The sequence below is a fragment of the Rutilus rutilus genome, assembly GCF_951802725.1.
Source record: "Rutilus rutilus genome assembly, chromosome: 21".
Classification (NCBI taxonomy): Eukaryota; Metazoa; Chordata; class Actinopteri; order Cypriniformes; family Leuciscidae; genus Rutilus; species Rutilus rutilus.
In genome coordinates, this window is record NC_140226.1 from 15,778,186 (window position 1) to 15,792,675 (window position 14,490).

At 39.1% G+C, this 14,490-nt stretch overlaps 1 protein-coding gene across 2 annotated transcripts in view; it reads left to right on the forward strand.

The window, feature by feature from the left end:
• The first annotated feature begins 1,799 nt into the window (after window positions 1-1,799).
• bcl11ba (BCL11 transcription factor B a) overlaps window positions 1,800-14,490 on the forward strand; it is a 50,815-nt gene continuing 38,124 nt past the window's right edge. For both annotated transcript variants that reach the window (XM_084393739.1, XM_084393740.1), the window contains exon 1: window positions 1,800-3,883. In XM_084393739.1, the coding sequence (XP_084249865.1) occupies window positions 3,826-3,883 (58 nt within the window). In that variant the 5' untranslated portion in view covers window positions 1,800-3,825. The remainder of the gene's footprint in view (window positions 3,884-14,490) is intronic.

Genomic DNA, 14,490 nt, shown 5'->3' on the forward strand with positions numbered 1-14,490 from the left:
TCAGCACATAGAAGAGCTAGATTGCAAATAAATATATCTTGTCAAGTGTGGTGGACACACTTAGTCCTTATAACTGAACACAAATTTTAAGAATTTAATGTCTGGGTTTGACATTACATATGGAGATATTTATTGCATGAGCATTGCAATATAACATATGGTGCGCTGTATCTAAATTCTGGTGAAGTGAACTAAATTTAGAGTTTGTGCTTCCAATATTTGATTTGTGATTTACTTCAGAGAGGCAGGTTATGTTGATAAAAACAACGTTGTCTGTATTTTATTCTGTTAGTACTTTGTTTTTAAAGAACAGCATTTAGGACTTTATTGAGATGCACAAAATCAGTTTTATATCATTTTGCCATTGCTTTCTTCCATAGGCACATGTATGGAAGTTGTCTTTAATGGAACTAGCCATAAATGAAGATGCTCATGTGTCCAAATTCCATAAGCACCTAAGAAAATGTGGCCCAAAATACAGGTAACTTTATTACCATTAAAACAAAAATGTGTAAAATAGTTAATTTTTTAAATAACCATTTTATATCCTTACAATCTACATGTGCACACAATTGCTGCGTCAACAGGAATGAAAGACACTATTCCTACACTCTCACTGGTAATGTATGGAGGAAAAAGTTGGTTCTCAGAGGGTTTTCTTTTTTTTTAAACCTGTGATTTCAGCCAAAACTATTGTTATAGAGACAAATGTATTGGCATACGGGGGAAAAACTCAATACGAAACTGAGCAAAGTAATGGATGTGTCCAATGAATTCATGCAATAAAATAGGATTCTCAGCTGTGGGCAACCACTGCTTTTCAGAGAACATTTCATGTTTTTTATAGGGAGAATAATCCAGCGGTAGCAGAGCCCATATCAGCAAAAACCTTGATTTCCAGGAAGATGATGTCTCCAGATTTAAACATTCTTGTAAATCATAAAAATGTCATTTTTTTGGCAACACCTGGAATTTCAAATGTAATTCTGTAACTCAGGCTCAGTTTCCTTGATATGTGACGAGAAATCTGCCTACAGTATCTCTCTGCCTATCTACATGTCTGTCTATCTATATGTCTATCCATCTATCCATCCATCTATCTATCTATTTCTTCAAATACTTTATGTGAAAGTTGTGGTTTCATTTAGCAGAGTTCAGGGGCGGAAGATCAATGAGAGACAGTGGCAGGATATACAGCATTGTTGGCGAGGCTGTGCCACCCAGCGTCACATCCCATGATGGATAATGAGCAGATGGAACGACGCAGACACGCTCTCATTTGGGCACTACCTGCCTCTGAACTGGCACAAGCCGGACCCTCTGTGCGCCTTTGGCTCTTTTAACACACCAAGTTAATCAACTGTTGAAGGTACAGTCTCCATATGAATTAAAATGGTAATAACTTGTCCTGTTCCCTCTCAATCCCATACCATTAGCTTACTTTTCCACAGCATGTTTTTTCCATCTAATTGGTTTCAATTTACACTAGTTCACATATTACATGTTACTATAATTAAGTGCTAGAATTCTAGAAAATAATTACATATTTTGTGCTTGTAGTTCATTAGTTTTCCTCAGTGTTAACACATGTATGAACACTAAATTGTGACCTCTAATTTTTTAATCGAAGTGTCATTTTAAACAAACTAGCAGGTTATAGAGTGACACTGATGAGAAGCCCAGGTTAAAACTTGAACTTTAAAACAAAGGTGCAAACTCTGTGTATTTGAAAGTAGATTACCCAGAAAGCATGATTCATTATAGAATTTATTTTTTAATCAATATTGATATCACCATATAATTTGTCACCATATGTCAGTTGATTTGACTTCAGCAGAACCAGCATTTTTAAAAATAAAGGTTGGTTCTAATGAGAAAAAAAAAAAAAAATTTAAAACACAATGTTAAAGAACCTATACCAAATACCGAAGAACCTGCCGCCAAATATAATACAGTCAAAAATGTATTAAAAAGTCTGAGCCACATGACCAGCTTTCATATTACTGATGCACGCTGAGTGTAAAACAGAAGCAAAGGAACACAGCTTGCATTTCACCCAGTAAACTCAAATCATGCAAGTATTTGCACAACACACCTCCCTATTTTCATTTCCTCCAGTATTCAGTCTTGCGTTTCGACGCATGCAACAGTTCTAGTGTTCAATAATTTGTTCAAATACTGTAAATGTGATAAAAAAAATTCAAACAACAATATGTGGATTTAAATGATAAAAACATACATTAGATTGCCTACTAAAACAGATAATTTTTTTTACATTGTACACTTCACAATATTTTTTCTTCCTTCAGATTTTTTTTCCTTCTCCAAATGTGAGTTTAATTCAATAATGTCATTTCTGTAGGACATAAAACACATAAAGAAGAAATGTGATGCGAGTATATCAACGCCTGTCTTGTCTCATGTAATTTATTGCTTGTGAGGAAAACAGCACACTTATGTATCGCTGAAGTGTATTCTTTGTGCATGCATTCACGCTTTAATCTTTCTATCAAATAATTTGAGATTTTCTGATTTGAATATTTACTGTTAATGCATGACTATCAATATCACAGTTTCCTTTTTTTTTTTCTTTTTTTTGCATGCATAAAATATGTAAATGTAATTTACCTTAACATAATCACGGGCAAACTCTTTTATACATTTTTTTTATAATTTTTTAAAAATAAAAGCTAACGTTGTAGTGCATGCAATATTGCATTGTTTTATTTGCACTAAAGCGGATACAGACAAGCAGTGCGCCGGTCTGTCAGGTGCTGTGTGTTTGTGCGCGTGTGTCTGTGTGTGTGTGTGTCTGTGTGTGTGTCTGTGTGTGTGTGTAAGACAGCGGCTCGCGATGTCCACGCTCTCCACCACTGTTCTGGTGATCCGATAGTTGTGAAAAGCCACCACTAGTCGCCCCCAGTGCTCTTGCAGTCTCCAATTTTCTTTCCCACTGTAGACTTAACGTCACGTCCGCACTTGAACTTGAATTTTATCCCATTGTACGGAGGCAGCCCTCGCCACAGAGACACAGAGAGCTCCCGGAGAAGCAGGACTCCGCCATCTTCATAGAGGCAGAAAAGGGAGAAAAAAAAAAAGCTTCATTCATTTGGAAAGGAGGTGGCAAGTCCATGTCCCCGGTCTCCAGTGCGCAAAGCCGAATAGGGGAGCAAGTGCAAAGAGTTGGAGAGAGTGCAAAGTAACCGGGCATCGCATGCACTTCGAGCCCAGGAGAGAAGAAGAACTGTCCAGTGCTTGGCACAATCAAGTGCCAACTCAAGGAGAAATTGGATTCGTTTTTATCCAATCTAATAAGTAGACTATTTTTCTTTTTTAGAATTATTTTGACTCAGAGAAAAAGAAAAGAAAAAAGAATTGCCTTTGACAAATCCACAAGGCGCAGACCGGACGAAGAGAGAGCCACCACAGGGTCCAACCTATCCAAACGCACCGGGTATCACATTCTGAGACATTTCCAGTGGTTTCTTCACAACTGTCACTCGTCAAGGATATTTTCGCCCTCGGACAGATCTCGCGCGGCACAGCTGAAGTGCATGTGTGTGTGTCGCTGAGGTACTGAGCGTCTGCGCGTCTCTGGTCATCTGGAGAGCCGGAGCGCAAAGACACTTTCGCTTCTCTCACATTCACGGAACCCCTTACCTCTATCCACGGCTCGGAGCTGTGGCAGTTCTTTGGAAGTCCCAGGAAACAAGTTTGTTACCGAGGGAGGAAACAAGCTCACGCCACGGACACGGAGGACAGAAGACGCGAGCCGACTATTCCTTGTGCGGGTCTCTGGGCGATGCCAGTGTAAATGCCAGGGCAATGTCCCGTCGCAAGCAGGGAAACCCTCAGCATTTGTCGCAAAGAGAAATTATAACACGTAAGTCAATCTTTTGTTTTACTTATTATTATTTGTGTTTAGGTGGTTGTTTAGCCATGTTTAGCGATTTTTTTTAAATCGGTCTAGTAATGAGAGTAACGATTGGTGTGTGAGTTTGTGGTGTTCGTGTTGAACTGATTACATTAAAATGCGTTAAATCATTATAATCTTCTCAAGTAGAAGATCAGAATTGGAACAGTCGAATTAATTCAATTAATTGTTAAGATATTTATGAGTTCAGCTTTAAGCAAACAGTCAGGTTTATAGACTTAGTGCTACTTAAAAGAATTAAAAAGTGATTTACTTGAAACTGTATTTCGAGAATCAGTAGAACCATTTTCTGGACTGCCTTAAAATACAAGTCTTTCATTTAGTATGTTTTGTATTAGTTGTGTTTTTTTATTTTATTTGAATAGGCTATCAGGTAGTTTGGATTAATGTAAGAATTGTTAGCAGGCCATGAGATCAGATTAAAAACTTTAAATTGCATTGATTATTGAAGTATTTGCAAAATGTATGTAAAGTTAAGTTTTGTTAGTTTAAATAGAAGTTTAGGTTGAATGAGCTGTATGCTATTTTAGTATTTAGACATAATTTCATAAATTATGCTAATTTAGAGTGAACATGGTTTATTTTTATTTTCTCTAGTTTAATCCCTGGACATTTTAATAGGCTATATATGATCATTAAAATAATTTATTGCAAGATAAAATACATTTTATTTAGCCTACAAAAATTGCTTGCTCGAGTTGTAGGCCTGTCTTCTCAAATCCTAATGCAGTGTAACTTTATCTATCATGTTTCGGTTTAAACTTAAGTCTTTGCAATTTTGACAAGATATGTGTAGTAGTTCTCAAGGTGATAAGCTACCTGTAACCACGAGCACATGAACGGTTTAAGGTTTTATTTTTGCAGTGCACACACTGCACGGTTGCAGAGAACTAGGTTAAATTGATTGTAATTGTGCAACATTTGTGCTTTTAAATCTTAGATGTGCACTTGAAGGAAAAGAGGTGTCAGAGCAAGGAATATCATTTAAATGAAATTTAACTTGATCTCAAAGCAAGCGATACACATGTCAAGTTTACTTTTACTTTAGCTGGTATACTAATTAAGAAAAATATTTTTTGAATTGGCTTCTTACGTAACTCACCTTTTTATGTAATGCCTGTACTTTTATGGAGAAAACAGAAGTTTGCACAATCCAAAGAAACAAAGGAGGCATAGGTCTATGTTTCTCACACTTAGCTTTGCCCCCGAGTCAAGGTTGTGACTGTACAGCGTAGGTAATGTGAGGCAGATAATGAAATAGAGAGACTTTTCGTGACAAAGTTCCAAACAAAGACAAGAGTTATATTCGATTGCATGATGATAATTTCCTTTTTAGATTTTCCTTGAGAGAGACTTTTGCATCATTTTTAGGAGACAGTGTGTGTGTGTGTATGTATGTATGTATGTATATATATATATATACATGTTTACACACATCCAGCAACTAATTTTAAAACGTGTATTTTTCCTGGAATGCAACTGTTGCAGTAAAACATATCAGATAACTCAAAAGACAATGAAATCTGTCCTGATTTAGTTTCATGTTCATGCTTAAGTGTAGTCTACAGAGCATAGATAATTCATAGCAGAACCTAGTGATGTAATACCACCCAAATCTGTTTTGTGTTGCAGGGTTAGGGCCATGTACGCTGTGCATATATGCCCTAACACACACTATTCTTTTGTTAATGGCTTAATCTGTTACTGTTTGTGCACATATGTACGCGGTTGCACTGTACACATTTAGCATGCCTTTTCTTTGTGTGTTTGAATTTGCTGTTGAGTTTACAAATATGCCTGAGTCTTACGATTATGACTATGACTTATGACCGAATGAGAATTGAGATGTTATTTAAAGCTTAATGCACATGATCTTGTTTGTATTGCATGTAGCTAGGTTTGCCATAGGGCATGCGCTGCCCTTTTTGTGTGTCATCCGCATATGCGATCATGACAGTCGTTTATATCTCCTTCTCATATTTAATTGTGCACCAGCATGTGCATGTGCAAACCGATTTTGTTTACTGCATAAATTGCATCCGTTCAATACGCATGTAAAACAATCATTCTGGTTTAGTAGAAAATGACCCTTTTTGAATTTCTGTCGCTATAGTTATCACATGTCCCATCAGTCATTGCATGTACAATGGCTGTGGTTATTAATTTGGGCTTTAAATTTCAGAATGCTCCAGTTACACCAAGGAACTTTCCCTGAGTGCTTTCTCTCCCTCACACACACTCTCACACACACACACAAACGGACACAAATGCAGACGTGCACAGAGTAAAGCAGACGCCAGTTTAGACATCAAGCTTTTGTGTATTTTTTATTTTTTTACATGCACACAGTGAAAGAGAGAGAGAGAGAGAAAGGAAGGTGGTTGACTTTCTCCTTCTTAGAAACTAGAAATTGAAAGGTGTTCACCAGTGAATGAATATATAAGCTTCAGAGAGGTTCCTCAAACGTATCATGCCTTAGTGTTTTTTTTATGCAGAGGACATGTAGGCCAGGTGCTGGCAGATAGTCATCTGAGCTCAGGGGTACGTTCGTTCCTCGTAGTTCGGAATTCTCATCACATGCTGATGTGTACGAGTTTGTGGCTATGATTTTGATGTAACGAGTGTTTTTGTTCGTACTAGAATTTTTCGTGCATGCTAGCATGTGTGCAAATGTGCAAGCTCAAAGACCCTGTGCCAGCTTGATCACTCTTACTCTATTTGATATGTGGCTGATTATGGGAAAAAGCTTCTAGTAAAGCAGCAAAATTGCCATGAAAATGTGGACGGCAGTTGATATCTCTGTTTTTTGCTTTACATGTCAAGGTCAAAAACAGAAAGGTCCCAACCTCAAAGTTTCATTTTTGAGGACATATTTGGAGCTGTAAACAAGGGTGTGTGTGTGCATGTCTGCTCGTCAGCATGTCTTCTGTGGTATTTAGTTTCGTTAACCACGGTGTCTTAGCTGGATTAGCCTCGAGTTAGTGAGTGGCAATTTTTGTCTGCTCAAGTGTTCAGGAGAGAGAGAGAGAGAAAGAGAAAGAGAGAGACAGAGTGTGTGTGTATGTGTGTGTGTAGTCTACGTCCAAATGGTAATTTATGTGTTCTCGGCGTGAGCGATCTGCAAACTTTGCAGTGCTGTACATCAGTAGTTTTAATGGTTTATCAGCCTGTGGTTTGTGTGCTACATCACGCCACTCAAACACATATTCTATAAACCCAGTGGTTTATTAGTTCTGCGTGAAATGCGAATGGTTGCAGTGTTTAGTGTATTTTCTTTATTCATGTTGGAATTTGCATTCTATTTTATTGACTGAACTAAAAATCCAGAGTATTTTACATTTTTGTCGTTTCATAAAAAGAATTATGAAAATCACGTATCGTACAAGCCCTTAATGTTCTCTAAATTACTGTAAACATTTTCTTAATGTTTACGTTCACTGAGTGTATTCGTGTGAGCATGTCATCACCGATTTAGCTGAATTTAAATTAGATTTTTACACCTGTTCAATTTGTCATGTCAGTGTAGTGCCTTATATACAGTAGTGCTTTAAAAATAAATCTAAAAGTGAGTTAACAGATGTCCTCTTCAAATGAAGGAAATCAGATGACAGCGAGAAGGTAATTTTCCTCCGGTGAGCTGCGGAATTATGAAGTTGTAACATAAATTTTCAGCTCTTGCTTGAGATGCATGTTTCACGTTAGACCTGCCAGCACAGGAAACTGTCTTTCGGAACTTTGCTTTTGAATGTGTTTAGGACGTAAATTTTAGCCATGACTTCATGTCATCACATCTGGGAGAATTTAATTTATGATAATAGCTCGTATCAAAACACATTCTTGCCTGTTTGTCAAGACATTAACATATTTGATTATAGTAGCTAAAAAAGTGCATTTGGATGCAGGTGTGCAGCTTCAGAAATCCATAATAAATCGTCTTTTCCTTTTTATTTGTTTATTTATTTCTAAAATTTGCAATTATAATTTGCAAAAGTATGTATGGCATAGGCAGGGTTTTATTTTTTTATTTTAAAAAAAATTGCATATTTGAAGTTAAACTAAACAGGTCTGAAAATATATTCAAGTTTTTTTTTTTAAATGCTCATTTTATTAATTTCTTTTATAGTTCAGGGAATCAAATGTCCTTGTTTTTATTCCGTTTTGTCTGGGTGCTGAATTGGGCCACCATGCATTTGCAGTGCAGAGTTTGCTGGCCATGACCTGCTAGGGGGAGCTCTAAGTCTGCCAGTGGGGGTGGAAGACAGTTCTGAAAAAGTCTAAAAACATATTTCCTAAATGTACTTAAATGGTTAAGTCGAGTGAAATAGGGGGCTGCGGCTTCCGACGACTCTGCATAGATGTTTCAAACGATACTGCCATTAACACATGCTCAGATGCAAACTGTCAACGCCTCACAGCAGCAGCTGCTCTTAAAACATGATGGCTCTGTCATTCTCTCTCCCTTTTTTTTTTTTTACTTTGTCTTTAGCGCTCAAGCACTTATTTAATAATTTACAGTGAGAGTTGGATCGCTTCTCAGTGCTCATTTAGATGTGTAATAAGTATTTGATAGGTGTAGCTTTAAATATAGAAGGGACATCAAGCGTGACACCAAAACAAACAAATTTAGGTTGAACGTCACCTCGTTCGTTTTTCCAAGCGTGCTTAAAAGTGAATGATGAAGTGTCTCTGGAACTTGTGGGCCCCTCTGACTGAGGACCTATTGTTCTTGCCATCTAAATAAATAAATTTGAGTCTGTGATATAAAAAATGGTAGCCTCTACAGAGCTTACACTCTCCACATAACAATGGGCAAAATGTCTGCCTGGCACATTTGATTAATATGCTTGCATATTCTCTCTTCCTTTCAGTTTCAGGTGCCTTTTGTTTGCGCCACGAGCGGGAGAGGGAGAGAGCAACAGAAAGCCCTCTCTGATGAAATGTACAGAAGTCTATGGCTGTCTGTCAATATAAATGCATCAAGGCGACTGAATCCTTTGGATGGCGTCAAAAGTGGGCATAGTTTTCCATGGCTTGATTTATGAGAGATAGACACTCATAATAGTGGCTTGAGTGTTTGACGTCCCACAGCTGGCTGAGTTCTGACCGGCTCCAAGCATGGAAACGCTCCGCTTCCTGAGCATCAGATGAGTGTGTTGTGTGGGAATGTGTTACTAGTTCTGCGATTGTGATATACAGCACGTGTTATTTCATTAGAAACAAAAGCTTTGCGGGGGGGGGGGGGGGGGGGGGGGGGGGGGGGGAGAGAGACGCTAAGCTTCAGGTGATATTTAGTCATTCCAGCTACCCATAATTCCTCCCATCTTCTTTCCTTGTGAAAATATTAGGTAATATCTCCCTGATGAGATTTGCAGATAAAGGGTTAGTGATGCTTAGACGGGCTCCCAGTGGACATCATCATGTTAATCTCTTTTTACCTGCAAGACAACTCATTTTCTTTTTTTCCCCCCTTTTTTAATTAAACAATGGACTAGTGCCGGCGCCGCGGCCGAGGATCACGCTTTTAAAATTCCACCGCCGCCGCGCGCCACGATGATCCCTGTTCTCTTCTTGTTAACAGCTTCATTTGCACATGCACCACGCTTTGCGCTCACACATGCACGCCACCACCGCGCACGCGTTTACTAGTGTTTTAAAACCTCGGCGAGGCGCTTTGCATCTGCACAGAAGCGCTCTGCGAGCTAAAGCATCTAAATATCCTGAACGAGTGTGGTTCTTTGTTTTTTATTTGATAGGATTTGCGAAGGCCTTCGGGCTAGCAGTTTTCTAAAACATGATGGTGTCACTTATTGAAGAGTGTTTTATGTAATGCATTTTGACACAAATTTAGCTAAACAAACAGGTCACAGAAGTTTTTAAGCAAGAGAAAACAGGAAAAACTAGAGGCCTAGCGCAAGGCGGAGGTTTGCGGTTTGAGCGTTGGTACGCTTGACTGTAAGTTACAGATTAATGACAGACTAATTAATTCCTGATAAATTCCTGTACGCGCCGCTGATACGTGTGCATGTGTTACACAGGCCTTTTGCACGCACGGCGGACGTGAAGACTGCTGCCGTTGACTCGCTACCTCTTTGTCAATCTGTTTGTGTGTGTGTTTGTTTGTTTGCGTGCCATCTGAGTGGAAGGCTCAACCCAAATCCAGCCTGTCCTACTCAGCTAGCCTGCATCTCTGTTACGTGTATGTGCTTGGGTAGCGGGCGGCTCAGAGTGGGTATTTCAGAATTTTAGTTTGTGGGCTGGTGTGGTGAGGTTTGTGTACGTAGCAGCGCAAAAAGCGAAGCCCCCACCCACTGCTTCTTCTCCTGTGCAGCTTGGGCTGATGGGGAAACATAAGAAAATAACGCACAAACAGTAAAGCGAAGCTTTTTATTGTTTGATTAGGCCCTTTCCCTGGCTTTCATTTTCAGCACGCTCAGCCCTCCGCTCACACAGTTCTGTGAATGGCTTTAATTGGCACAGGGTAAATCTTTATATCTGGACAGCATTATAAAGTCTTTCAAGATTTAAATACGAAAATTTATGGACCCAGTAAAAAACAATATGAAATCCGTTAAATGGTGTGTGTTGTCTAATTAGGCCCTAACATTAGCAATGGCTGAAAAAACCCTTAAAGATGTCTGAGACTTTTCGTCCTGATATCACTACGGAAAATCTCAACAGCTCAACCGTGAGCCAAATAACGCCGAACGTTAATGGTGAGGTTTGCAGGGCGACAGTCCGAGGATGAAAGGTACGCTAACGTTGGGCTGCTAAAGCGCTGTTACGTAACACGCAGACCTTTGTGTGTTTTGGAGGGAAAGCCAGACTGTACCGTGATCAGCCAAATACCTGTCAACAGCAATTTGGTTCCTCACAAACAAAAAGACTTCGTAAGTATGAGTCAGAGGGCCCGTGAACAATGGTACGCAAATCCAGAATGGAAAAGGATAAATCCCAGAACTGTGTTAAGACGTGCCTTGTGATGTTCGTTTTTGGAAGCCATGTCTTTTTTTAGTTTTATGTTTTTCTGAAATCCCATTAGTGTGCATTCTGACTCGTATAAATGTTGATTTCTTGGGTGAATGAGGCTTATTTTTAACATTTCCACGTTTTACTAATTGCATGATGTTAAGGTAATATGTGCATGAAAAATATTGCCTACTGTATTTATTGTGCTTTTTTCATTCAAAAATGAAATTGAGGTAAAATAGTAAGTGTATTTGATCCAAAGTTGAGATTTAATTTCATATCATCCTTTTTTAGCCACCTATAAATTTTATTCAGACTGTCTTACTTCCACTGTCCCTCACTGTCTTTCTCTCCGCCTGCCAGAGAGTGCTTGATAAAGACAAATAACATTTGACATTTCGGTGGCCCTGATAGAATTATATGGAGTATTTGTTGAGGGATCAGAGAAAATCATGAGCTGTAATGTTACCTTGGTGACAGCATTGTTATCGCTGGTGGATGAGTGTGTGTGTGTGTGTGTGTGTGTGTGTGTGTGTGACTGACTGTGAGGAATTGCAGACTCTCACCTGTTTGCCTAGAGCAGGAAACGCAAACCACCGGATCGGGCCTGCGTAGTTCAATCTCGTACCTTCAAGAGACTTATTTAAAAGAAAAGATCTCCTAAAAGTGAAAATTCTGTCATTTATATAACCGCTTGTCTTTCCAAACCTGTATGACTGTAGAATGCAAAAGGAGAGGTTTGTAAGAATGTCTGAGCTGCTCTTTTCCATAAAAGCACCATCATAATTGTTCATATTCTATATACTTCGACTGAATTTAAGGTATTATTTACTGAAAATTCTCTTTGCAGTCATCATTCTCTTTAATTGTATTGAGCTGCTTGAAATGTCATACAGGTTTTGAATGACACAAGGGTGAATTAATGACATATTTATGGTGTTTTACTCCCTTATGGATTAGTTCAGACTCTATAGTAAAGTCCAAGACTGTACCGTATGTTTACATGATTACAACACCTGGTGTGTGTGTGTGTGTGTTTGTGTGTACGGGGGTCCCTTCTTTTGAAGTGCGTACTAGCGGCGTTGCTTGCAAGCAGCGTGTTTCCTGTGGTTGGCACAGACAGAGCAAAAGAAGGGGACAGAGGGAGAGAGAAAATTTCAGCTGCGCTCGTTCTTAACCACTCTGGGTTTTTTCTCCAGCTGTCACTTTGATTCAGCTCTGTGCTAGACCTATGACACATTAAACTAACGCTTTCCACTAGCACACCTTAAATTCTCTCCCACAGTACAGAGATGCTGCAATCTCACTTTCACCTTCTGTTACGCAGTCTGAGAGTTTAACTCTGCTTATTACGTTTTTTTTATTTTATTGTACAACTTATTACCTGTTTGGCGAATTATAGCTAGTCTATTAGAAATATACACTGTGGTTCATGTTGTCTTTTTGAACTTGTAAATCATAGAAAATTACCTCTTCCTGTAGTGATGTGTATGTTAGGGTTAGTCGTTCCTGTGTGTGTGTGTGTGTGTGTGTGTGTGCATCTCTGCTGGTGCAGCTTCCCAGGATGCACAAATGCGTGACACACAAACAGGCGTACATGCACGCGTATTGCTCATGTACATATGCCTGCAAGCAATCTTCATTTATCGGTTCAAACGCATATGCTTTTTTGTGCATGTGCTCACAGGTGCAAATACAGTTACAGATAAATGTAAAACAGTTTTTATTGTGAGACCTCCCCCAGTAATGGAAAAAAAAAACCACAATGAATTTATACAAAAAAAGTTTTATCTTATCTATATATATGGTAATATGGATATGGATATCCATATGGATATGGTAATATACAATATTATACAAATATAATACATTTGTAATATACAATAATTATGAGATTGATTATTGTTTTTTTCCTGGTAGTTGGGTTTTTTCGGACTAGTCCATTGTTTAATTAAAAAAGGGGGGAAAAAAAGAAAATGAGTTGTCTTGCAGGTAAAAAGAGATTAACATGATGATGTCCACTGGGAGCCCGTCTAAGCATCACTAACCCTTTATCTGCAAATCTCATCAGATAATTAGAAAATATATATTTGAAAATACATTTATATATATTTAAAATAAGTCACCGCAATGAAGTCACAGTCATAATTTCAGTGCAGTGTATTACATACTGTAGGTTGATGAGTCTCTGCAGGCTTTTCTCTTTATTTACATGCAGACTAATCTAATGCACAGATGGTCTGAAATTGCCCGGAGGAGGTCTGTGCTCCACTCCTATATATCTGAGTCGGGGTCGGGGGGGCTGGATTTAAGGGGGGGTTGAAGTACCTTAGTCATCTTCAGTTATTTCCTTCATTATGGTGCAAAATCTGAACCCAGTGACACTGTGTGCTTTTAGTGACAATTTTAATGCTTTATGCTAACTGTAATGCTTCCTTAATGATTGCAAAGTGTTGATGCTGTTGTTTAACAGGATGCAGATCTAAAGTCGCTCTAATGTAGTATGTATTCGTCTGAAATGGAGATAAGAGGGGGTTTAGTGGTTTCGTTTTCAAAGCTGCATTCCGAGCTTGACATTACAAATCTGTCCGCATTCATAATTTGGACCGTGGACAAATTGCAGATGGATGCGCAGGCTGCTCGTAATTTATCATCGAAAATTAGTGGTTAGGCGGTTCCTCTGGGAGATGTAAACAGGGCTACCTGTGTTGTGTGAGCAGAGTGGTCCGTTCCTCCATCTTTGTCTCGCTCGGCGTCTGTCTCTTCTCATGCCGTTCCAGTGAGCGGCATGGTTTCACTCGCTTCTCTGGCCTCAGAGAGGCTTTTAGGCCTCGTACTGGTGAAAAGCAAAAAACGTGCACAGGCCAAATTTAATAATTAAAACGATCTAATAAATTAGATCCTAATATGTGCTTTTATGGGTTGTTTCACATGGTCATTGTTTCTTTAAAAAAAAAAGTCTTACATTTGTCATTTAGGCTCTGACAGTTTGAGAATTCCTTCCTTCATTCTCTTCCCAGATTTATGTGCACTTCAAAAATCCGCACCTGCTCGCGGTGTGGCTCTAAGTGTTGCTATGGTAGTGTTTTTCTTCTTTTTTCCTGCTTTCACCCAAATCATGCAGCGTGTTGAGTAGAGAGAGCATGAAAGCAGTGACAGGAAGCTGAAGAGTGTAAAGTGGCAGTCAGAGAGGTGTTTGTCTAGATCTTATGATTAGTATGGCGCAAGGATAAGCTGTCAAATGTAACATCAACAGAGCTGTCTGTCAGGGGGTCCCGAGGGGGCTTTGTCAAGGGCCTCTACTGTCTTTGATAAAACTGCTCTTGCACTCGGCGTTGGGCTACAAAGGGCCGATTGTGGCCGCATACTTAAAGGTGAGGCTGAAATTTCAAAATGGAGGGAGAGGGACTGAGGTTGTCCGGGGTACTCTGTGGTTTCAACGCCCGTCGCACTGCACTGTTTATCTAGGTGACAGAATCAACCAGAAGATCTGCAGGGCCTCTTGCTCTCATGGCTGTGCAAATATCTCTCACAGCCAAAAACAGAACCCTCCCTCCTTCCTTCTTGCTTTTTTCGGTCTCTCTCTCTCT